General features: G+C 36.2%; 1 protein-coding gene across 3 annotated transcripts in view; it reads left to right on the plus strand.

The window, feature by feature from the left end:
• Nucleotides 1–24,649, plus strand: part of kif14l.L (kinesin family member 14 like L homeolog) — a 49,707-nt gene that overhangs the window by 12,811 nt on the left and 12,247 nt on the right. For 2 of the 3 annotated variants that reach the window (XM_041572490.1, XM_018229558.2), the window contains exons 4-24: nucleotides 363–450; nucleotides 537–635; nucleotides 1,662–1,714; nucleotides 5,427–5,457; nucleotides 8,361–8,468; nucleotides 8,582–8,698; nucleotides 9,420–9,538; nucleotides 12,703–12,875; nucleotides 12,974–13,121; nucleotides 13,487–13,550; nucleotides 13,727–13,911; nucleotides 14,947–15,049; nucleotides 15,860–16,020; nucleotides 16,381–16,528; nucleotides 17,146–17,247; nucleotides 18,006–18,129; nucleotides 19,886–19,979; nucleotides 22,072–22,207; nucleotides 22,358–22,443; nucleotides 23,339–23,388; nucleotides 23,502–23,684. In XM_041572490.1, the coding sequence (XP_041428424.1) occupies nucleotides 363–450; nucleotides 537–635; nucleotides 1,662–1,714; nucleotides 5,427–5,457; nucleotides 8,361–8,468; nucleotides 8,582–8,698; nucleotides 9,420–9,538; nucleotides 12,703–12,875; nucleotides 12,974–13,121; nucleotides 13,487–13,550; nucleotides 13,727–13,911; nucleotides 14,947–15,049; nucleotides 15,860–16,020; nucleotides 16,381–16,528; nucleotides 17,146–17,247; nucleotides 18,006–18,129; nucleotides 19,886–19,979; nucleotides 22,072–22,207; nucleotides 22,358–22,443; nucleotides 23,339–23,388; nucleotides 23,502–23,684 (2,372 nt within the window). The remainder of the gene's footprint in view (nucleotides 1–362; nucleotides 451–536; nucleotides 636–1,661; nucleotides 1,715–5,426; nucleotides 5,458–8,360; nucleotides 8,469–8,581; nucleotides 8,699–9,419; nucleotides 9,539–12,702; nucleotides 12,876–12,973; nucleotides 13,122–13,486; nucleotides 13,551–13,726; nucleotides 13,912–14,946; nucleotides 15,050–15,859; nucleotides 16,021–16,380; nucleotides 16,529–17,145; nucleotides 17,248–18,005; nucleotides 18,130–19,885; nucleotides 19,980–22,071; nucleotides 22,208–22,357; nucleotides 22,444–23,338; nucleotides 23,389–23,501; nucleotides 23,685–24,649) is intronic. The other variant, XM_041572489.1, reaches the window with a different exon arrangement.

The following is a 24,649-nucleotide window of genomic DNA, read 5'->3' on the forward strand; positions in this document are numbered from 1 at the left end:
GAGAAACTCCCATTAGGATGGTGGCACACGTGGCGTTCCTGGGAGATTAGTTGCCCAGTGTCAAATCTCCTCTTTTTCATCAACTAATCTCCCCGAAATGCCTTCCCGCCAGCCAGAATGTGAAACCAAAGCAATCAGTGCCATCCTGCCAGTCGATTCACATTCTAGCCGGCAGGAAGGCATTTCAGAGAGATTAGTCGCCCGAAGAAGAGGATATTTGTTGCTGGGCAACTAATCTTCCCGGAACGCTACATGTGCCACCTCCCTTATAATTGGATATGTTGGAAGTTGATAATAATGTTATGCATGAAGTAACTGTGTATTCTGTGATTTCCACCCATTGTCTCTTGTCTTTTAAATAGAATGATGGGTTTTAATGAAGAGGCTGGAGTCATTCCAAGATTTTGTGAAGAGCTATTTCAAAATGTAAACGGCACTGTTCAAGAAGAGGTCTGTCAATATCAATGATTGGTATAGTACTACCGCTGACATAAAACAGAATCTGATTGTTTATTTAATATTCATTATTTTTTTAGGTAAAATATCATGTGGAGATGAGTTACTTTGAAATCTACAATGAAAAAATTCATGATCTTTTAACGTCACCCAGAGACCTTGCCTTTAACAAGGTTGCTGTAAGTACCCGATTTGCAGATTGGAACTCAAGTGGTCTTTCATGTTCGTCGTCATTTAGTTTTATAGCACCAGCAAGTTAAGGAGTTTTTACATGAATATATAACAAACTAGGTTTACTATAAATTAACAAATAAGGGTTACAGAACATAAATTGTATCCTAGAGATCTGCTCACTAGAGCTTACAATCTTCTGCTGAAACATATTGTTGAAAAAATGGTGATTCATTAGTGCGGTCTATACTACTTTACTGCAATACAATACTTTTATACAGTATTTGAGTGTCTTTTAAAGGACCAGTAATTCCAAAAAGATGTATTCATTCTGATTTTTGTATATGGTACTGTCTTTGCAATCAGCTCTGGTGGGCTTGGCTGTCTTCTATATGATACAGGTATGGGATCCATTATCCTGGAAACCTGTTATCCAGATAACAGAACAGAACTAAATTACAGAATGGACATCTCCCTTAGACTGTTTTTTTTTTTTTTTTTTTTTCCAAATAACCCACATTTTTAAAACAAGATTTCCTTTTCTCTTTAATAATAAAACAGTACCTTGTACTTGATCCCAACTAAGATATAATTAAAAAACTAGCCTATTGGGTTTATTTAATGTTTACATGATTTTCTAGTAGACTTAAGGTATGAAGATCCAAATTACAGACAGATACGTTATCTGGAAAACCCTAGGTCCCAAGCATTCTGGATAATGGGTCCCCCATAACTGTATCTTAACCAGCAATTTTCAGCCTATTTTTTTCTTTTACCCAGACCTCAAATACTTTTATCACAGTGAGTAACTAGACTCCCAAAATAAAAATGAAGGTTTTAGGCACCTGCAACCAGTGTTGGACTGGCCCTCATGCTGCTAAACATTTGGCCTATTTCATGGCCATTCCCACGAAGAGGTTTTTGGGTGGGCCCCTGGTTCCCCAGTCCTACACTGCCTGCAGCTACTGCTATAATAAAGATTCAAATTGCCTCTACAAAAATTAATTAAATAGTGATTCATTTTATTCTTGCAGCTTAAAGTGCGAGAACATCCAACACTGGGACCCTATGTTGCAGGCCTTTCTACGTAAGTTCATGCAATTTTTTTTCTGTAATGTATCTATACACACTATGGTAGAGAAGTAGGTAGAAGAAGGGGTTGTTCACCTTACATTAACTTTTTTAGTATGTTCTAGAATGGCCAATTCGAAGCAAATTTTAAATTGGTCTTCGTTATTTATTTTATAACTTTTGAATAATGTGTCCTTTTCTTCTGGCTCCTTCCATCTTTCACGGATGGAGTAACAAAGGCAAATAATTCAAAAACTATAAATACATAATAAAGGCTAATTAAAAAGTTGCTTAGAATTGATCGTATTAACATACTAAACGTTAACTTAAAGGTGAACCACCCCTTTAAAGAAAGGTAAACTAGAAAGGATACGGTCAATGCTCTCTATTAGTAGGTTACTAATAGATGAACACACATTTTTTTTTTATTTTTTTTTTTTTAAAGAAGAGGTAGAATCCAATGGGATTACCTGCATTTAAAAATAAATTACTGGTCTGAAAAGTGTAATATTTCTCAAATCTGCACATCTTTATGCAAGCTTCTAAAGTTAAGGGGAATATTATAGCCCAAAATACTGATCTAAGAATTGTATTTTTCTGTTGATGGTAAAACATGATTGAAACTGGAAAAAAAAATATTGGAGAATGCAGGAGTCACCCGGTTGGTGGCCCGGCCCACAATAGATAGTAGACTGCAGTATTTGAGAAAACCGGCCTCCTGCACCTCTGCAAATTTACAATGACCTTCTGATGTGGAAGCTCTCTACACAGGAGAGAGAGAGAGAGAGAGAATGAATTGGTAGCAACATCAGGGAAATATTACATGTAAATTAAAAAGTTCTTTAAAATCGGTGACCAGTAAAGGCTGCTGCTCACTGTTTTTTAGCCTTGTCATATTTACCGCACACATGAAATGAAAACTGGCATACACTGCTTAAGACTCTCATATTCACATATCCAGGATCACTAACAGTTCAGTTTTCATGACAAGCTGATGGAAGGTTTTATTGGCTTCTGTAGCTGATTAGACCTGTAGCAAACTTTGTATATTTTTTTACATTTCTCCCATTAATGTCAGAAAGTAGCTAACAAAAATATTATTTATTTTTTTTTAAAAGGTGGCTCATACATGTAACCGTGTACAGCTGTTCTAGGGGAATGAAATTAAGCCTGGACTTGCTGTATGTCTTTTCTTAACACATGGCAGGGAATGCCTTTGGGAAGAGGACAGGTTCATTTTGGTTCTCTGATTTTTTTTTTTTCTTTTAGGCTCCCTGTATTTCAGGGGCTGTGTCCAAGGTGTGGTGGCTTCACGGAGGGTGCAGCTGCACTGTCAATGTTCCTAAAACAGGGTTTTTATATTTATATTGTGGAATGGATGGTGATTGGATCAAAGCTACACCTAGGGTTGCCACCTTTTAAAAAAAATAAATAAATAAATAAATAAATAATAATAATAAAGGGGCGGGCCGTGACACAAATGGGGCGGAGTCGGCGTTCAGAGATGCAAAAAAATGGGGTGGGGCCACAAAAGGGCGGGGTCACATCGCAGAAGCCAAAGGAAATGTAAGTTTTTACTGGAGGGCAAGGGCTTTTGTAAAGGGTATTACAAATTACCGGCAGCTACACACCGGCAGGTGTTTTACCGGCCGAGTGGCAACTCTAGCTACACCCTGAATATTGTACTTGCTCATTATCCACCCTGGTGTTATTAAGCTTACCTTAAAGGAACAGTAACACCAAAAAAACTAAGTGTTTTAAAAGTAATGAAAATATCATGTACTGTTGCCCTGCACTGGTTTGCTTCAGAAACACTACTATAGTTCATATAAACAAGCTGCTGTGTAGCAATGGGGGAAATTGAAAAAAGGCTATATGGCACAGGATAAATAGTGGATAACAGATAACACCATTATGTTCTACAGAGCTTATCTGCTGTGTAACCTGAGCCTTTTCTCCATTGAATGGCTGCCCCCATTGCTACACAGCAGCTAACTTATATAAAAAATAGTAGTGTTTCTGAAGCAAACACATCAATTTTACTAGTGCAGGAAACCCCTGCATTTTATTTTTATTACTTTAAAACAATTACATTTTTTGATGTGACTGGTCCTTTAAAGTACATGCAGAAAGGTGCTAGAATCCAGTAACCATCTGACCCCCATTTTAATGTTCAGGACATATTCAACCAAATCAAAACTCTAAATTATTTCATTATTTTCAACTACACTAATGCCAACTATTTACACTGGCAACGTTATCTGGTTTTTTTTTTTATTATTTTTGTGACTAGTAAACAAGGTTACTGGGCTGGCTCATGCAGCCACCTAAATGTCACTTGAGCTTTCTCTTGTATTTGCAATTCTCCCCCTCCCAACATGTCACTGTAACTTTACCTGATAATGGGTGAGATCACAGTACCAGAGGTGTGATAATTGTACAGTATAAAGCTGCATGCATATTTTATTGCAACTCCTCCTTCCCTCCTGTCTAAACTGAACACAGGGCACTGACTTGTGAAATAAGGTTTAGAAGCAGAGGCAAGGGAATGAATGTGGAGGAAACTTTTAGTTAACAGCTGCCTGGCCTTGCCTCTTGCTATCACTGTAAATAAAGCTAGCACCTTCCACTGTTCCTGTCTTCTGTAATTTTCCGTCTTGTTATAAACCACTTATATGTGCACATGATCCCTGTTACCCCTAAAACTGTAAGAAAGGAAAGTTCACTAACCGTATAGGAACGGCTGCTTTATTGTAAAGCAAAAAAGAATTCTTTAAGATGAGGGGTTTGTTGGATAGCTTTCTAGCAACAATAAGTATAGTTTTGTTGAACAAACCAGTAGTAAATGATCCAGGGAGCCTTTTTAGGATCAGGTCGAAAGCCATATTGTAAAATTATGATTTAATATTATTTATCGCCTGCAAAGGGGATTGGGGGTATGACAATAATAGTGTGCTAGAATAAGGAATATCTGGGTATTGTTTAGGCATAACAGGGCATGACCAGAATATAACTGCAGCCATGATTTCTGAAGGCTGGAATGATATACCCAGATAAATTGTAGAAGCGTTCTGTAGATGTGACAATCGTGGGTGCTCTTATTCATATGAGTAGAGAGATACAGATATGGAAGGGTCCCTAAGCAGAATAACCCGTCTGTATGAATTTGCGCTCATTTACTGCAGCAGGGCTTATGCACATTGAGTGCTGCGCCCTAAAAATAAGGAAGGGGCACAGCAGCCATAAGAGGAGTTAAAAGAACCTAAATTTGTAGCCTTCATTTTTGGGGGTTTGATGTGTATTCACAAATCTTCACTTGTCTCATGCTATTCCTACTTTTGTTGTAAAATTAGTGCCCTTTTAAAATATTGTTAAACATTGGGGACATGTTTATGCTATTTCCCCCCCAGCCCCCTTCTGCATAGTAAAACAATCTCCTACTAGCAGATGCTTCTTTTATTTATTTTTATTTTTTTTACTAACACAGTTGTTTCTCTATACTTGATAAAGTTTAAAATAAACAGGTCCCGGGGTGAATTACAGGCATCGCAACTGGATTGGCATCTAAACCATAAAGCAGTTGGTGCAACTGCGCCAGGGGACAGCAAACAGCAGGTTTTTGCTGGAGGGGACAACTGCGTTATTTCCCTCTTGGTCTTCAACAACTAAGCAGATGTCCTAGAATTATTATTTTTCCTTCTAGTAATTTTGTCTCTTTATCCTCACAGGTATGTGATTGCCTCCTTCGCAGATGTGCAGGTACGTTGCATGGATCCTGAGTTGTCAGCACCATCTGCTGGTGATTTGTATTATCCGTAGAATCCCTTTTTTGAAGGGGCATAGAATAACCATAAAACCATAATATAATACAGATAAAGCATAAGGAAACATTTAAGCATACACACACACAGTAGTTTTTTAAGATCTTTCCCATATTGGCTTCTTCAGGGCTTATAGCACTGCCCTCATCTAAACTACCATAAAAAGTCTGGCAATGGTTTATACCATGTAGCTTTGCAGTGGTAAAATTATAAGGTAGTTATGCACCTTCTTTTTTGTGCCCCCCCACAATTCAAGATACACATGTGCCCTAAACCATCACACAGCTGCACAAATACATGCTCATCTCGTATACACTGTCCAATTCCAAGGAAAATTTCAGGGCCGTTTTCTTTTTAAATATTAAATATCTGAACGCAAAAGCCACATGTACCTTACAGAGCTGTGTATCATGACTTTATGGGAATGTGCCAATTCTAAAAATCAGCAGTGTAAAAATTATAGTTCCCTTCCAAATTGGTTGTTTTGATTTTATGCCATCTCTAGGGTGGTGTTTTGCTATTCTGGCATTAAAAAATACACACCATTCCGTAAGAATTAATCCTGACCCTGGTTTATAGTATATGCGAACCATGTGAATGGGTGCAGTGTGGTAGATGATTCTAAAATGGAATGTAGTGTTGCTGATTTGTCTGTTCGCATGTACCAATATAAGCATCTGAACTTCATTAACATAACTTAGTGCTGACAAATCTGGGACTGGACTTTCTCAGTAACTGGCGACTCTGTTTTGACATAAGCTGAACTGTACTACTGTTTAGCATTTTTAGAGATCGCATGCATCCCTTCTAGTTGTTTCTATGGAGTTGGGTTGCAATGGGTCCCTTAATCTGTATAATCATTTTCCCCTTATATAACATATTTAACATGAAATTAAAAAAAAAAAGTGTATGTATGTATGTATGTGTGTGTGTATATATGTATATGTATATGTATATATGTGTGTGTGTGTGTGTGTGTGTATATATATATATATATATATATTATATATATTATATATATATATATATATATATATATATATATATATATATATATATATATATATATATATATATATATATATATATATATTATAAATATATATATATTATAAATATATTATATATAATATATATAATATATTATTTATATTATAAATATATTATATATAATATATATAATATATTATTTATATTATATTATATATATTATATTATATATATTATATTATATATATTATATTATATATATTATATTATATATATTATATTATATATATTATATTATATATATATTATATTATATATATATTATATTATATATATATTATATTATATATATATTATATTATATATATATTATATTATATATATTATATATATATTATATTATATATATTATATTTTAATGAATGGCAGGGTAATTCTGGAGTCCATGCAGGGTTGTCAATCGAAACAAGTCCTTAAAGCCCTACTTATATATATATTTTTTACTTAAATACTAGCCTAGTAGAGCTATTTTTCTTCTCTGCAGAGCACTATTTATAAGAAATGCTTGACTTTAGTAAAGCTTTCCAGAAAATGAAAGTGCTGCACATATACTCTGGTTATCGGTGGTATACTAAGCACTCTTAGTCACGAAGTCCATGTGTTGGACAGCCTGCTTTACAATCATTCTGCCAAGTTCATTTACGAAAACTATTATAGTTCTCTTATTTGTCCATCTTTTTGCCTCAGGAATATCCCTGATTAGCAGTTTTTTTTTTTTTTTTTTGTTCTGCCAGCTGCTTTCTTTCCCTGCCATCTTGTAAAATGGAACTGCCACTCCATTGTCCTCTTCCCAGATCCTAAGCTGTTATGGACCTTGAACTACTATAAGTTTGTTTGTCTAGCTTTACTTTTTACTTTAATTACTGCTGCTCAAATGTGCAGCGCTACAAAATGCCCAAGTCCTATAAATAATAGATATTGAATTGTATGCTTGTCTATATATTCATCAATTCAAGCTGAAACCTTGATAGATCTGATAGTCTGAGATTTTACAGGAAGCAGCAAAAGAACCAGAGCCATGGGACAATTGCTTCTCATCTGTTGTCAAATTGTTCTAAGGCAATGTTGTTCTGGGAGTGCCTGTAGACATAGTAGCCCACAGAGGCTGGATTAATGTGTCCTGCTTGCCCTGTGCTAGGAAACTGGAATTCCCCGGCTCGCCAGTTGATCTCCACTCTCCTCATTTTGTACTGAATGACAGCCGTGAAGGTTGCTTCCTATGTTAGTAAAAACGTAGCCACGGGCATCCTTCCAGCAGCACCCCATAATGCACTGGACTGGCCGTCACACGTTGCTAGAGGGAATCAAGGGATGGGTTGAACTCTTAAAACTTTTAAGAGCCAGAAGGAAAAAAAAAAACTTTACATAAGTGACAGATGCCTCAAATGAAACTGATTTGTTAACTCTTTAGGCACCAGTGTATAGCATATCTAAATGAAATCCTGACTGGTAATATTTGGCCTGTTTTATAATTGGTGTCAAATTTATTTTTTGGAACTTACATTTTTTAATGGACACATTTTTGTGTTATAACAGTTTTCTTCTCGCATCAAGAGAGAATCTCTAAAAGAAGAAGAAAATAAAAATAACGACAATTTATAGCTGTAATTAGTAATGGTTCCCATTGTGGGAATAGTTGCTGGGTTTTAGAGAGAGTATTGGGTTCTAAGGCTTATTTCCTATCATTTTGGTTAACACAGACTAGATATCGACTTTATTTATTTTTAAGCAGAGCTATGACATGTTCAAACTTCATCTAAACTGAAGTTTGGCTGAAATTTTCCCTTTCAGACATGGCTAGAACTAGGCAATAAGCAGAGAGCAACGGCAGCTACAGGAATGAATGAGAAGAGCTCCCGTTCCCACTCTGTGTTCATTCTGTCTGTTACCCAGACCATGGTAAGACCCTTGTTTTGTCTTGAACAAATTGTGTTTTTTTTGATGTTTCATGCATAATACATAATGTTGTAAGCTTCCCTTAAATGTAACTGGTTAATATGTTTGGGCTACAGAGAGAGCTTCTGGAAGGGGAAGTTCATGATCACACAAGGACAAGCCGTGTCAATCTTGTAGATCTGGCTGGAAGCGAGCGTTGTAATTCTGCACAAACAAGTGGCGTTCGGCTGAAGGTTAGTCTTACATTAAGCTAGATAATGGTGCAAGACAGTACTGTTTGTGGCCAATTATTTCACTCCTATACTTTTCTTGTACTTTTTCTACTCATTACCTCTTCATTTCTGCCTCCAATTTACTCCTGTTCCTCCCTTGTGCTTTCTATAACATTTTTTATTACCCCCCCACATATAATAATTTATAAGAATTTCAAACCATGCTTCTATCTGTATTTTTTTTTCGATGTCACCCAGCCAAAGCAACTGTGTATGTGTTGTGTATATTCAGTATATGGGATAATAGTCCTTCTTGAAATTTATAAGCCAAAATATATGAGAAATAACAAATTCTACAATCATATAAAGGCATTAGCAGGAAGCCTATGTGATATTCATGGGATGCTGGTATTTAAAAGGGAACTCCAGTGGCCTTTTGACAGAGGGGGCCCCAAAGAGATATGTAGGTGTGAGTTGGGGTCATATAGAGGCAACACTGGTTATGGGCAAATCGTGCTTTTGACATAATTGGGCTTGACTGGGGCATGGCCTTGCATGTGTGCATTGTTTTTTCCCTTTGGGGCCCCATATTTATTGGTGGTGGCCCTACCTCTACTTTCCTTTTATAATACACAAGTACTGAAGACAAGAATATCCTGTAAAATGTACTGGAAGGGGAACATACTTTGCAATGTGTATAAATATTCGGCAACATACTTTTTTTTTTTTTTACTATCTTTAGGAAGGAGCCAGCATCAACAAGTCTTTGCTGACCCTAGGAAAAGTTATTTCAGCCCTTTCAGAGAGGTCAGAGGCTAAAAGGAGAAACTTCATCCCTTATAGAGATTCTTTATTGACTTGGTGAGTGAGCAGAGGCATTGACACTGTTTTAAAGTGTTTTAGCGTAGCCAAGGCTATGTCTGCACAGGTTAGTGTATGATGAACAGCATTCTGTGTATACACATTAGAGAGTATCTGCTCCCACTTTTAGCATATTTTTTAATATTTTTCTACCCCTAGTAGTATCTTTAACTGTTGCCATTACAGCTAACAATGTTGTTTCAGCTGATCTTGACTTGATTGTGTTTGGGCTGTTTGTACCATCAAACCAGTAGTGTAACTTCCTCTCTATTTATGTCTGTGTAGGTTTTCATTCATCCAAGTCATAGTATATCTCTAGTACTAAGTCAAATCAACTGGACTTGCTGTATTTTTCTTTTTCCTTGAAGACGTTTTGCTACTCATCCGGCTTTCTCAATTCAGAATGCCCTGTACAAAAATATTTGGTTATGTACCCTGGAATTTTACTCCAATTAGCATAATCTGTTTAGTAAAACCAGCATGGGGTCAGAGGTGTTGAGGGTACTAAACAGATTATGCTAATAGAAGAAGATTCCAGGGTATATAACCAAATAGTTTTGTACGTGACATTGTACTTGAGAAAGCCGGACGACTATTGAAACGTCGTCAAGTAAAAAGAAAAATGCAGCAAATCCAGTTGATTTTACTTACTATAGATATCCTTTTACTTACTATTGGTGATAATGGGCGAATTTATTCGCCAGCGTGAATTTGCGCGATTCGCCGCCAGCGAATAAATTCGCGAAAATTCGCTGCAAAAATTCGCCGGCGTCAAAAAAAATTCCGAAAAGAACGCAAACTTTTCGCAGTTTTGTGCGAAATTCGCAAATTTTTCGGCGAAGCGGCGCAAATTCGCCCATCACTACTTACTATAGATATTTTTCTTTTGGAAGATATGACTGCACATCAAAAGTAAAATCTGAATGTCATGAAACCTCTATAGGGCCAAAAAAAGACTTTGCTGAGGAATTATTATTGTGTTGTCAAATCCCTCACAACCAGAACTACAAATCAGAAATAAGGATGGGCATCTAATATGTAAATTATTACAATGCTACCTAAATCAGACAAAATACATTCGTAAGGCCACCATCAACAATTGTACACTAGAAAATCTTATTGAGAATATATTGCAAGTTGTATTTGCCGCAGCAAAGTTTTTAAAAATACTTTGGTAACATGAATTTATAGATGAAACAGGCTAGAAGATTACGTCCACAGCGTATACAAGAATGAACCGGTTCTTAGTTAAAAAATATATTAAAGCACTTTTTTGCCATCTTGTAAATGTACACATATATGTGACCAAAATAAAACCGTTCTGCACTAAAGGAGACAAGTTGACTATAAAACCATAAATACATTTTATATGCTGTGAAACGCATATGAGAGCGGTTATGGCTCTGAGCACTGCTGCAAGAAATAACCTTGCCTCCTCCAAATGCCAACCCCCTGAGACTACAGAAAGAAATGTGAACAAATTGTACACTTATAATATGCTGTCTGTGGATTACTTAGAATTGTGGTGGCATAGTTTTATAAATATATGTAAAATATATTAAACTAAGGTGTAAAAGTTGGTGAACAATACATGGCCTATTTATAAAGCTCTGTTGTAGCCAGTACATGTGAATTAACACTTTTAGAAACCATAACAAAGCATCAGCATAATTAAAGCTTTGTTCAGAATCATTCAGACCGACCATAATGTATTGATGCCAATGTGGAAGTTCTGACGGGAAGAATTTCTAGCATAAAAAGTGGTGTAAAATGTTTCTTTACCTACCTTTTTTCAATCTTAACGCATATATTCCATGATTTTAGACATTTATATGAACTCGTTACAGCTTTGTGATAATGCATATACTACACTGTGTGCTGTTGAACTATCAAGGTTTGGTCTATTTGAGGCTATTGGGTATTTTAGGTATTAGCAATGCTATGGCAAAGGCAACCTTGGACTTGCTGGATGTATAGAAAATTAGTTCTAACGGGAATGGTAACATTAGGGCTCATTTACACATGTAGTCAAATCATTGCCCCTTTTGTTGCCATTGATTAACGGTACTTGCACTTGAATGCACTCCTCACACTTGTGCGTATTTACACAATTTTGCCTTTTCTAAAAAATCTCATGTAAATGCATCTATTGACACAGTAAGCCTGAAGCTTCCATAACCCTGAAAGTGGAGGTAATTCCACAGTTTACACTGGTGGCTACATCACTAGGTGTATCCAACTTGTGTCTAAAGAATTGCATGCACATATTATTCGCGCTGAATTTCGGAAATGATGCAGTCTCTACTACAATTTTGATGTGTAATTGTGTCAGATTTGTAAAAATGTGCAAGCATAATTGCACGTGTTTCAAATTATTTGATACCGTAGCAAACAATGCCAATCAGCAGCATCAAGGGCAAATAAAGTCTTGAGCTGTATTAAAAGGGGCATTGATTCACTGGAGGAGGGGGTCATTCTTCCACTGTATAGAGCACTGGTAAGGCCCCATCTAAAATATGCCATACAGTTTTGGTCTCCAGTTCTCAAACAGGACATTATTGTATTAGAGAGGGTACAGAGAAGGGCAACTAAGCTGGTAAAATGTATGGAAAATCTTAGCTTTGAGGAAAGACTGTCCAAATTGGGGATGTTCACGCTGGAGAAGAGGTGCTTAGGGGGTGATATATATCACCCCCTATCATATAATAATCTCTCTAATGCTTTATTTACCAGTAGGTCTTTCCAGCTGACACAAGGTCACCCATTCCAATTAGAATTAGAGGTTCTGCCTAAATATTTGGAAGGGTTTTTTTTTTTTTACAGTAAGAGCTGTGAAGATGTGGAATTCTCTCCCTGAATCAGTGGTACAGGCTGATACATTAGATAGCTTTAAGAAGGGGTTGGATGGTGTTTAGCAAGTGAGGGAATACAGGGTTATGGAAGATAGCTCATAGTACAAGTTGATCCAGGGACTTGTCCGATTGCTATCTTGGAGTCGGGAAGGAATTTTTTCCCCCTCTGAGGCAATTGGAGAGGCTTCAGATGGGGTTTTTTTTTTTGCAGTTATGCAGGTTAAAAAAATTATTAAAAGGTTGAACTTGACTTACTATGTAACTGTCTCCTCTCTCTTTATCGCTTACTTTTAATTTATTTCTCTCTTTAAGGCTGTTGAGAGAGAGCCTTGGTGGAAATTCGAAAACTGCCATGATTGCCACAGTCAGCCCAGCAGCTGTGAACCTGGAGGAAAGCCTTAGCACTTTGCGGTACGCCAGCCAGGCAAGGAACATCATTAACATGGCCAGGATAAATGAGGATTCCACTGCTGCACTAATTAGAGGTAACTAAAGTACAGCTTTGCAATTGTCCCTCCATGTCATCTCCATGTATGTTGTAATTTAGGTTAACTTTTTTAAAAATTTTAATATCCTATTTCAGAACTCAAGGAAGAGATTGATAAGCTTAAGGCGGCTCAGCAGTGCGTACAGGGGGTGGATCAGGAAATGTATGATGCCAGTTTGCAGGAAATTCAGTCTTTGAGAGAGAGACTTTTCATCCAGGATAAGGAGTTGACTGAGACTCAAAAGTAAGATGGAGCAATTCTTTATTTCTTACTGAAATCCAACTCTGGAAAATGACTGTAGATTACAAAGAAGGTTTTGAACAGAAAAGTACATTTGGGCTGTAATGCTGAAATAATTTTTTGATATCAACATTTCAATATATATATATATATATATATATATATATATATATATATATATATATATATATATATATATATATATATATATATATATATATATATATATATATATATATATATATATATATATATATATATATATATATATATATATTCAAAGGGTTAAGGATTTATTATCTATCATCTATCTATATGTATGCAATAAGGAAAATCAGCTGCTGGACTTTTAAATCTTTTTCTGGCAGGTCTTGGGAAGAGAAACTTGAACTAGCCAAACAGCAAAAAATAGAAGAAGCTAAGGAACTCCAGGTATATATGATATCTACAAACCTGATATTTATAACTTGGGCATAGTGAATCACATGCTTTACTTCCTCTATATCAGTTTCTGTTATTTAAAAGCCATAATCATGCCTTCCACTTTTGTTCATTATGCTTTTTAGCCTTTACTGCAGTCTGTTTTCTAAAATGTACTCTCTCCACAGAAAGCTGGAGTTTGTTTTAAAGTTGACAACATGCTTCCAAATCTAGTCAATCTGAATGAGGATCCCCAGCTTTCTGAATTGCTTCTTTATATAATAAAAGAGGGTCAGACGAAGGTGGGCAAGCAGCATCCAGGATCTGATCACGAGATACAGCTGACTGGAGCCCTAATAGCTGAAAACCATTGGTAAGTTTTTCATATAGTATATTTTAATACTTGAATCATTGACTTGAACTTCCCAAATACTCCTAACTATACTGATAAAATCATCAGGGTTGCTTTTACTGAAGGCTGTGCTGAAACCTGTCAAAATTTAGCATCCAAACATTTAAGTGTATTAATAAAATCACAATCTATAATAATGTGAACTGACCCATAAGCAGGTAAAGTCACTTTAAAAGACTTTAGTATATTCTAGTATTCAACATGCTGGTAGTCTGTTAGCAGTGAATTAAAAGTTATACCAAAATATATTGAAAGCATCACTCATTGTCCTCTACTTTGAGTATAAACCTGATAATAAATGAATGGTAACTAATGCATTATATATTCAATGCCAAAAAGACACAGAAACACGTCTATTGGTGTAATTTTACAGTTTCTACAGTGTTCTTTTTATACCCGGAATGTATTTCCTGAATGTATTGGCTTAAGGCAAACACAAAGGACAGTTAGAAAATGAACATACAGTACAGTTGCATTGAATTGTGATGCCATGGCCATTTTATGGACTGTGTTTCAATAAAAAGGAATTATTAGTGAATTAAAAAAGTCAAAGTTTAATGGAAAGAATATGTACAAAGTGAAAATGTTAAATAAAATAGAAAATTGCAATGGAATGAAATATGTATTTCAGTAGATACAAGAGTCAATATCACGGACACTGGACTATTATATAAGCACCTAAAAAATGTAGATATTATACCCCATTCTGTCACTCTAAATTATAAAGCTGATCTTACTGTTCTTACAGAATTCTAATAGTGGAAACAGACGGCACAGCATTCTAGAACTTTCTGGGCTAGGGGAGATTTTTGCCTTATTAATACGACTAGTTCCATACTAAATGTATAAATATAAATGTACCCTGCGACAATCATTATTATTATTATTATTATTATTATTAGCATCAATGTTTTCTGAAGCTCGTTTTAGGAACAGAGTTATTCTGTGTTGTTGCAGGTTGTATTTACATTCTTATTTTATGTTTTTCTTGCAAAGCCTGATCCATAATGAAAATGGTAAAGTATCTTTAACCCCATTGCCTGATGCAGAGACGTTTGTCAATGGAAACCTTGTTCTGGGACCAGTCATTCTACACCATGTAAGATCAAAGTAGCTACATGGATTTATTAAATGTGTTTATAGAAGGAGTCCAATTTTCTTAACATTTATCAGGGGACAAAAAAAAAAAAAAAAAAAAAAACTTGTGCCGAATCAAGGATATATTTCTAAGCACTTAAAGTATTGATAGAATACTGGCACAGGATTAGTTTTAATTTGAAATACATTATTTTAGTGTTTTAATGACTAGGTTTAAGCAGTAGAACAAGTACATTGTGGATGGCCATAAATTGTACCAACTTAACGAAACTCACTATTTAGAGAGAGACTGGGGCAAGATATATTTTCTAAAATAAAGCCATTTGAAATTGAGGTTTAAAATCCAGGAAAGCAACCATTTTGCTATACAAAAAAAAAACACTGGTAAAACCTGTATGTAAGCCATTGAGTATTATGGATAAATACATCAAATACTGTATTGAAAGCATTTCCGGTGTAATTTTGTACCATTAAACAGATTATTATTGGTGTTCTCTTTTGTGAATGATGTAGTATTGGTTTTTTGAAGGGGGTATAGGAAAAAGCTTGGCTGCAATTTGCATTATCACAAAATAGCTTCATTATACAAGATATATTATACAGTTGCTGATACACAAATGAAGGCAGTCTGATACACACTGTGCTGATGCTACATTTTTCCTTTAAATTGGAATAGGGTGTCACCTTAATGGTTTTAACAGCAGCTCCATCATTAACCAATTCAGTTCATGAACCAATTAGTTGGTTCGCCAAAATATTGGCTCTTGTGTAGCCACCTTGACCTTGCCTGATTATACGCTTTCTTTTTTAGGGTGACAGAGTGATCCTGGGTGGCAATCATTACTTCCGATTCAACCATCCCACAGAAGTTGACCGTGTAAGGCGATGTTCTGTGATGCCTCACACAAACCAGGAGGGTCCCAGAGACTTTGAATTTGCCAAAAATGAACTGGTTGAAGCACAGAAACATAGGTTTGGAAATATATCTTTAAGTGAAACAGCACTGCATAAAACACAATCTACATTTTTTTCATACAATGGTTGTAGTTGCTCAACTACAGAAGTAACCGAACCATTCTTATAAAGAAATATGGCTACTACTACTTATGCTAGTTTCTGTAACTTGCTTCTCCATTCTATACCGATATAATAAATTGGCCAATTTATGAATTGCTGCTGGATTGGTTTATTGAATAATAATCTCTTAAAATTAGTATTTTGCATTGGTAATTGAAGTCAGAGCTAATTATGGCTGTGGGACTTTCTGCTGTCCATGTTTGGCAGAAACCTGTTGTAAAGGGCAGTACTCGCCTTTTTATCTTGGTTTGTTAGGATTGAAAATGAAATTGAGGATGCACGACTGCAAGCACAGACTGACATGATGAAGGAGCTCCAAGCTGCCAAGGAAATGGCCCAGATGGAGCTCACGCAGCAGAAAAATTTGTATGAAAATCGAATCCGGCAGCTTGAAAGAGAACTGGTTCGTAAGGGCTCCATGGTGTGTGGGGGGGGATATTATTTAAAGGTTTAATACAGCTGTGGTCACCCACACAGTGAGCCAATCAGAAACAGAGTTCCAAGTAACACAGAAAGATAGACAATTCAAAACGTAAGAATAGGAAAAGGATAGATTTCTTTACAGCTCTCCCCTTGCTCCCTTAAATTTCGATTTGTGCAGTAACCCATAACAACTAATCAAGTATTTGCTTTCAGTTTTTAACTTGTAGCAGGCTTTTTTTATGGGTAATTGCTGATTGGTTGCTAAGGTTTACTACATAAATTAGGTATGGTGTTTTTTTTTAATTTTTTTTTTTATTTAATGTTTATTAGTTTACAAGAGTACACTGTCCATAAATTAAAGAATGATAAATGTAGTAACAAAACAATCACAGTTGTCGCTTATCATTTTTAGCAATACACAACAATCACGGGCCTCCATAGTATATTGAAACTGATATCCCATTTAGTCTATGCACTATAAATTTGTATGTAGTGCAGGGGATACATCTCCAACATAGAAGTTGCATTATTAGCTAGCTTACGTCTATCCATTACCTGATGACATATGTCTTTGTGTGGTAAATGTATATATTACAGGAGGACGAGTTGGAAAGGAAGAGAAGTATAAAAAGGAACCAGAAGGAAAGCAGGACAACCACTGGCAGGGATCACCTACCTCCATCTGGCCTATCCAGCCAGGTATTATTTATTTACCCATATTTCTGAAATGCCAACATATTTTACAGAACTGCTTCTATGTGTAAACCAATGTAGTGTGTAAAAAGGAATGGCCATATTTCTTTTGAATATTTAGTAATGCATAAAGTTTTCCTGAGATGGTTAAAACCCCAACCCAATGTATCACAGGGGATTGTTACAAAACTAGATCTATAGGAGAGTTCTAAGTAAGCCTCTGTCACTCTCTACTTATGTATTTTTAAATGAGTAAAATTTAACTTTTAGTATGGCATAGGCACTGTCATTCTGAGACAATTTGCAATTGGTCTTTATTTTTTATTGTGGTTTTTCAGTCACTTGTTTTTTTTGTTAAGCAGCTCAGCATTTTGGTTTTTCGTCAGCTATCTGGTTACTAGGGTCATATTTACCCTAGAAGCCAGGCAGTGGTATGAATGAGAGACTGGAATATGAATAGGCAAGGAGGGACTAAATAGAAAGATAAAGAATGAAAAGCAATAACCATAAAATTGCACCTTCACAGATTGTTTTTTTTGGCTTTCAGGGTCACTGATCCCCAGCTAAACGCTTGAAAGTGGCAGAAGGCAAATAGTTACAAAACCATTAGAATAAATAATGAAAACCAATTGCAAAGTTGCTGGGAATAGGTCAATCTATAACATACTAAAAGTTAATGTAAAGGCAAAGCACCCCTTTAAGCTTCCTCTTTTATAGCAGTTTTTTCTTTGCTGACGTGGAGCATTGTGGGTAACTTCCTGCAGGGTTGTGAAATGGGAATAAAGCACAGCAAATTCATACAGGTTCTGGAACTGGAAAAGGAGAAACTTGTGGGCCAAGTGGAAAAGATGCAGCAGCAACAAGGAAAGAAAAACATCTCGGCTGAAAGTAAGATGTACTTTACTAGGCTTAACACGGTTCCTCTGTTTAAAAAAAATACAGCATTTTTCTGTAAATCTGTAACCTGAGATAACATTTTCACAATATTAACACTGGGTAAGGTAAACGCAGATAAGCCAACATTGTGAGCTTGGTTGTAGGGGAAAGAAAGACAGTGTAACAAATTTTGCCCATGTCTATACTCTTCATAGATACAGTATCTATACTCAAGTCCTCATTCCTATACTTTCTTCAAAATCCCCTTCTTTTCTAGCAATTCTGTATCTTCTTATATTCAAACACCACTGTTCTTTAATGCCTTGCTTGTTTTTTCACTCCACCTTAATCTGCTGTGCTCTCCTATTCTCCTTTATCTTATATGTTGCCTGCCTACTGTCTGAACAGCCACAATTTTCTTTGTAAGAACTTGTCTACTCTCACATTAATTTTTGCTCCACTTCTCTCACTGCTGTGCTCCACTCTCCTGCAGTATTGCGCTCACATTTACTTGTGGCAGGGGGTTGCCCCCTGTAAACACTATGCACTTTCTGCACCATGTAATAAAGCTTTAATTGTTATTTTATTGGAGAGCTTTCTCCATATCTTGTTCTAAGAATATTATAAGCCACAATGCAATGTCAATCGCATGAAAGGACAAGTATGCTGCTTGGGAGGCTGCGGTATCATAAGAACTTAGTTCCTGATTGAGTGCTACTCTTCAGTGGTGACATATACTGCATTTGACTGCATTTCAGGTGAATGTAAAATATAGCATGACCTCCATAGTAAAAGTTTTTAATGAGACAGTCACAGTCACTTATCTAATAAGTCAGGTTGGTGCTCCAGTAAGCAGAAAACTCTTCTCTTCAGTGAGCACCATGGAGCGATTCTATCCTTCCACTTAAACTCCTGGAGCTAATGCATGAGCAGTAGAGTGAAAAAGCCAGCATTTATGTTGGTGGTGTTAAAGTTTGGCTTTTTAATCAACATCCGTATGAAGAAGGAAGAGGATTGCTCAAGTGCTGCTCGCTGTAAGAACCCTTGGGGCCGGGGCTGTTTTCTGCTGATAGGAGGAGGAGACCCCCCGAATTATTGAATTTGTTATGGCTTATTAAAAGGGTTAAGCACTCGCCAAGAGCTTTGGTTTGTGCAGCTCCTATTTTCAATACTGCTGATAGGAGAACTAGTCTGGGGTATCCGTGCCCCCCCAGTGATTGTTGCCTTTCCTTCTTCTTTAACCAGAACTAGAATTAAATTGTGGATATTAGAAAGAATATCAATTTGATTCTTGACTTCAGTTCATAAGAATGCTTCTTGCCTCTCTGCGTATCACTAGGTCCTAAATCACTGGATCTCTAGACATGACTTATAGGTGAGAATATTCATGCAGTTTGAGACACGTCGCTCATTATCTCTGTCTTGGGGAGGGAGATTGGCAATTCATTATTTGCTCTCTTTCCAGCAATGGCCTTTCATATTTCAGCAGGAAAGAATAAAACACATGCTCCATTTGCTGCTTCTCTATCGTTTAGTTTTTTTAACCTATTTGTTGAAGGGCAAGTATTTATCATTTTCCCCACAATAATATTAATTGGCCCTCTTTACATGTGTGATATGTTTCCTTTCAATGGTTGCTCATTTTATGACAGAAAAAGAACACATCAATACATTAAATTTACGCTGTTGTTTATAGATGTGCCATCATTTGTTGCACTGCATTTATTAAACTCTTCTCTTTTTTTCCCCCCCTCTTCTCCCACTAAAGAACAAGCACAATGGACAGCCTTGCAGCTATCTATTGCTCTGCAAGAAGCCAACACAATCAGTAAAAGTATGAACAAACATACATTGTTTTCAAGGTGATGTATAAGCAGTTAAATACCATCTAGACTTTGGGATGGGTTGTTATTCTTTGTTCAAGTTTAGCCTGGAATCTTTATATACTGTACATATTTTATCGTAACCACTCCATTTTCTGAAATCAATCTTTTATATGATCGAGTAACACTTAATTTTTTTTATTACTTTTGTATCTGTTTACCATCGGTTCCAAATCAGTTCTAAAATTATTGATTTCAGTACAGGTATAAGATCTCTTATCTGGAAACCCAATATTCAGAAAGCTTCAAATTACAGGAAGGCCATCTTCCATAGATGTTGTTCCTTTTATTTCCTTTCTTTCTGTAATATTCATACCTTGTACTAAGCCAAACTAAGCTACATAATTACATGTTTGGTGTCAGAATAATCCAGTTGGAGTTATTTCATGTTTACTTGTTTTTTAGTAGACTTAAAGGGCATGTAAATTTGAAAATAGAAGACTAAAAATGCTGTATTTGTATACTAAATATAAACATGATCTTACTACACCACAAGCCTAATCAAACAAATAATTTATGCTTTCAAAGTTGGCCACAGGGGGTCACCATCTTGTAACTTTGTTAAACATCTTTGCAAGACTAAGACTGTGCACATGCTCAGTGTGGTCTGGGCTGCTTAGGGATTGTCATAAACAAAGCTGCTTGAGTTCTGCATGGCTGGAAAGTAAGGTGGGGGGCTCCCCCTGCTGTTCATATGTATGATTGTTTCCCTGCAGAGCAGTTTGGGACTATCTGACAATTCCTTTCCACAGCAGTAAATGAAGGGAGAATTTCACTGCATACAGTCAGGTTTCTTAAACGGTACACATTTTTTAATTAAAGTATATTGGAGATAGGTTTCTTTTTCGTTAAAGAAAGTAAAAATTGGATTTTATTTTTTTGTCTTTACATGCCCTTTAAGACATGGTGATACAAATGATGGAAAAAAAAAATCATTATCCAGAAAACCTCCATTTGCTGTATTAGATCACTGTCAACATTAAGTGTGTTTAAAATTTATGAACTGTTCTCTGAAGCCTTCTATAGCTTTGGCAATGGAGACACACAGCATTTTAACTAAAATATTAGAATATTTGTGTACATGGAAACAAAGATTTTATTAATGCTTTTGGTTTGAATTGCCATTTCATAAGACCCCACTAGGGTGCACCAAAAGGTTTTGTATTCAGGCATCTTTTTTTTTCTGCAGTACTGTACTGTGATTTTAACTTTTTGAAATGGTTTATATTAATATATGCATAATACTTTGTGTAATATTATTCAGCGTGTTTTAGTGATGTGGCTCTTGAAATTCAGAAATATATTAGAAATTGCCTAACACGGGAAAAATGTTAATTTTTTTTTTTGATTTGCAAAATAGTGAAAAGATTTCCATTTTTTATAAATAAGTTGCATGTTTAGCTATCTTGTTGTATATTCTTTACGTTGAAAAGACCAATTAAAGAAGAAGGTAAGCTCCAATCCAAGGGGGATTCCAAAAGTTAGGGTGCTGCAAAGATTATAACGACTTAACCTGATACCCTTGGCTGGTGCTCTTGTTAGTGGGAAAACTGCACCGGCCTGGGGCAATAGTGAGAGATCTTCTTCCTCCCTTCTTTCTTCTAGGCGTGCACGGTAGAGCGAAAACCCCAGCTTTTATGTTAAAGTCAGTATTTTAGCTTTACTGCACATGCTCGTCCAACACAAATAAGAGGCTTGCTCTGAATTCCCCCAGGCAGGAACAGTGGTCCAGGAAAGGCTGTCTCCCATGGACTCCATTACAATCAAATAATCCAAATTTTTGTAATTCCTTTTTCTCTGTAATAATAAAATAGTAGCTTGTACTTGATCCAAACTAAGATATAATTAATCCTTATTGGAAGCAAAACCAGCCTATTTGGTATATTTACTGTTTACATTAAATAATGTAGACTTAAGGTGTGAATTACAGAAAGACCCGTTATCTGGAAAGCCCCAGGTCCCCGAGCATTCTGGATAAAAGGTCCCATACCTGTATATGTATCTATAACCTGTCATAAATGGGTATTTAAATGTTATATAAATGGATATTTATATATTGGCTGTTTTACAGGTATGACTTGCCTGTGCTCAGTGGAGAAGAGCAGGCTGTGTATGTACGAGTCACCAACACAAAACTTGGTATATCTACTATGTGGAGTCAGGAGAAATTTGAAGAGAAGTTGGTGTGCATGAGAGAACTTTACCAAGTGAGCCACCCTACTGGTTATGAACTTGCTAGGTGCTAGAATATCATATGTACCACCCAAGTAAATCTAGCATCAATCCAAAGAATGTCCATATATTTTAATAGGCTGGTAAGGCATATTATCAATCTTATATTTTTGCATGTATTGCAGGGATCATTTGAAGGCAATGCAGATGATTTGTTTTATGACCCAACTGACACATGGGAAGCTGAATCCAAGCAACCATCGCCCAAGAGGTAGTGTGTAGCATCTGCTGTTCCTGTTTGTATGTTCCGCTTGCCAAGGATCAATTTATGGCTATAGTACAGTAGCTTGCATATTATAAGTGATCTTAGAGTTCCATGTGCAAAAGCGCAAGGTTGAAGGCCCAGTGTTTTTATACAGGGGAGTACTTTATACATTTTATACATTATAATACACAAGTTTCAGTTAATCATGTGACAGATATTAAATCACTAAGCACTGAACTGATGCCATCTATCTTTATAAAGATATAACTTGGCTGTTGCTAAAAAGTTCTATTTAAGGACTTTTAATTTTGTTTCTAGCTAAATATCTAATGTGAACTCCTTTTGTATGCTCAACTTATTCCATTTCCAGGATAAAATGCCTTTCATATGTATTATGGACTGGCTCAGACTCACATTCCATGATTTGAAGATGTAAGGAATTAGGGAATCCAGGATTCGGCCTTTTTGAGAAGGATTTGGCTGAACCGTATTGGAATCCTAATTTGCATACGCAAGTTAGGGGTGGGAAGGGAAATCACGTGACTTTTCCACTTTTTCCTTTTCTGCCCCTAATTTGCATATGCAAATGAGAATTCGGATTCAGTTGGTATTCAGCCAAACCTTTCACAAAGGATTCAGGGATTCGGCCGAATCCTAAATAGTGGATTTGGTGCATCCCTAGTAATAATTGCACAGTCAATGTACCCCTGCAACAAACTTTAATGTCAGACTTTTCTTACAGAAGCAGTGACAAATCTGGAAGTCATCTTGGTGTCTCTGTTTTTTTTTTTTTTTAATCCCTTCAGAATAGTTTTTAAAAATATATTGTTGACATTCCAGTGCATCTAAGGTGTCGACTATTTTATGGTCCACCTTCACATGCATTATTTTTCCCTTGCAGGACAAGAAATTCACTTTCCAGACAAACATCTGGCTTACTACTTGGAAAAGGTATGATATACCCGTGTGAATTGGCACAACTCTCATTCTGTAGCACACACCGATGTTCTACTTTTGATGTGACATTAACTGAAAAGCTGTTGTAAACTGTGTATTCCTTGCAGTGCCCACAGATGTGGCTGTTCCTAGTGCCACATTTTCCTCAGTCTGCAAGCAGCTGGTAATTTCTGAAGCAGAGTTACTAGGCAAGGAGGAAGACTTTCCAGGGCTTATCCTTCAGCTTCTCCTACTCCTTCATAAAGTCTGGGCCTCCAGCAATGATGTGTTAATGGCATATGAGCAACTGGGTAAGTAAGAAAGCTTTCTCAGTATGAAAAAATAAGGTAAGAGATTGGTGATATTTCATGTCAATCTCTACCAACACATCATGTTATTAGAGGACCAAAATAATAAGATATAAAGAAGGCAGATGTGTGTACAGTATCATATGTATGGGATATTAAACGGATACTGTCATGGGAAAACATTTTTTTTTTTTTTTTTTCTTTCCCCAAAACGCATCAGTTAATAGTGCTACTCCAGCAGACTTCTGCACTGAAATCCAATTCTCAAAAGAGCAAACCGATTTTATATTCAATTTTGAAATCTGACATGGGGCTAGACATATTGTCATCCGGTCATGTGACTTGTGCCTGCACTTTAGGATGGAACTACTTTCTGGCAGGCTGTTATTTCTCCTACTTAATGTAACGGAATCGGTCTCAGTGGATCTTGGCTTTTACTATTGAGTGCTGTTTTTAAATCTAGGGATCTGCTATCTGGTTACCTTCCCATTGTTCTGTTGTTAAGCTGGGGGGGGTGGGGGTGATATTACTCCAACTTGCAGTACAACAGTAAAAAATTACTGAAGTTTATCAAAGCACAAGTCACACGACTGGGTGCAGCTGGGAAATGGACAATATGACTAGCCCCATGTCAGATTTCAAAATTGAATATAACAAAATCTGTTTGCTCTTTTGAAAAATGGATTTCAGTGCAGAATTCTGCTGAAGCAGCACTATTAACTGATGTGTTTTCAAAAAGTACAGTATCCCTTTAAGACCCTGCTACTGTTAATAAGGAAATTAGAAGTCACTAAAGCTTGTCACTACTATATACATTTTCTCTAGTGGTCATGAAACTGATGCTAACATGTTTAGAGTTAAGTTATAAAAGTCTGCCTAGCTTCAGTAACCTATTGGGTCAGGATAGCATTTACTGGTCACCTGTTTAAAAGTGAGCATCTTACTCAATGCCATGGGCTAGGTTTGGC

Source organism: Xenopus laevis, chromosome 8L (assembly GCF_017654675.1).
Source record: "Xenopus laevis strain J_2021 chromosome 8L, Xenopus_laevis_v10.1, whole genome shotgun sequence".
Lineage (NCBI taxonomy): Eukaryota > Metazoa > Chordata > Amphibia > Anura > Pipidae > Xenopus > Xenopus laevis.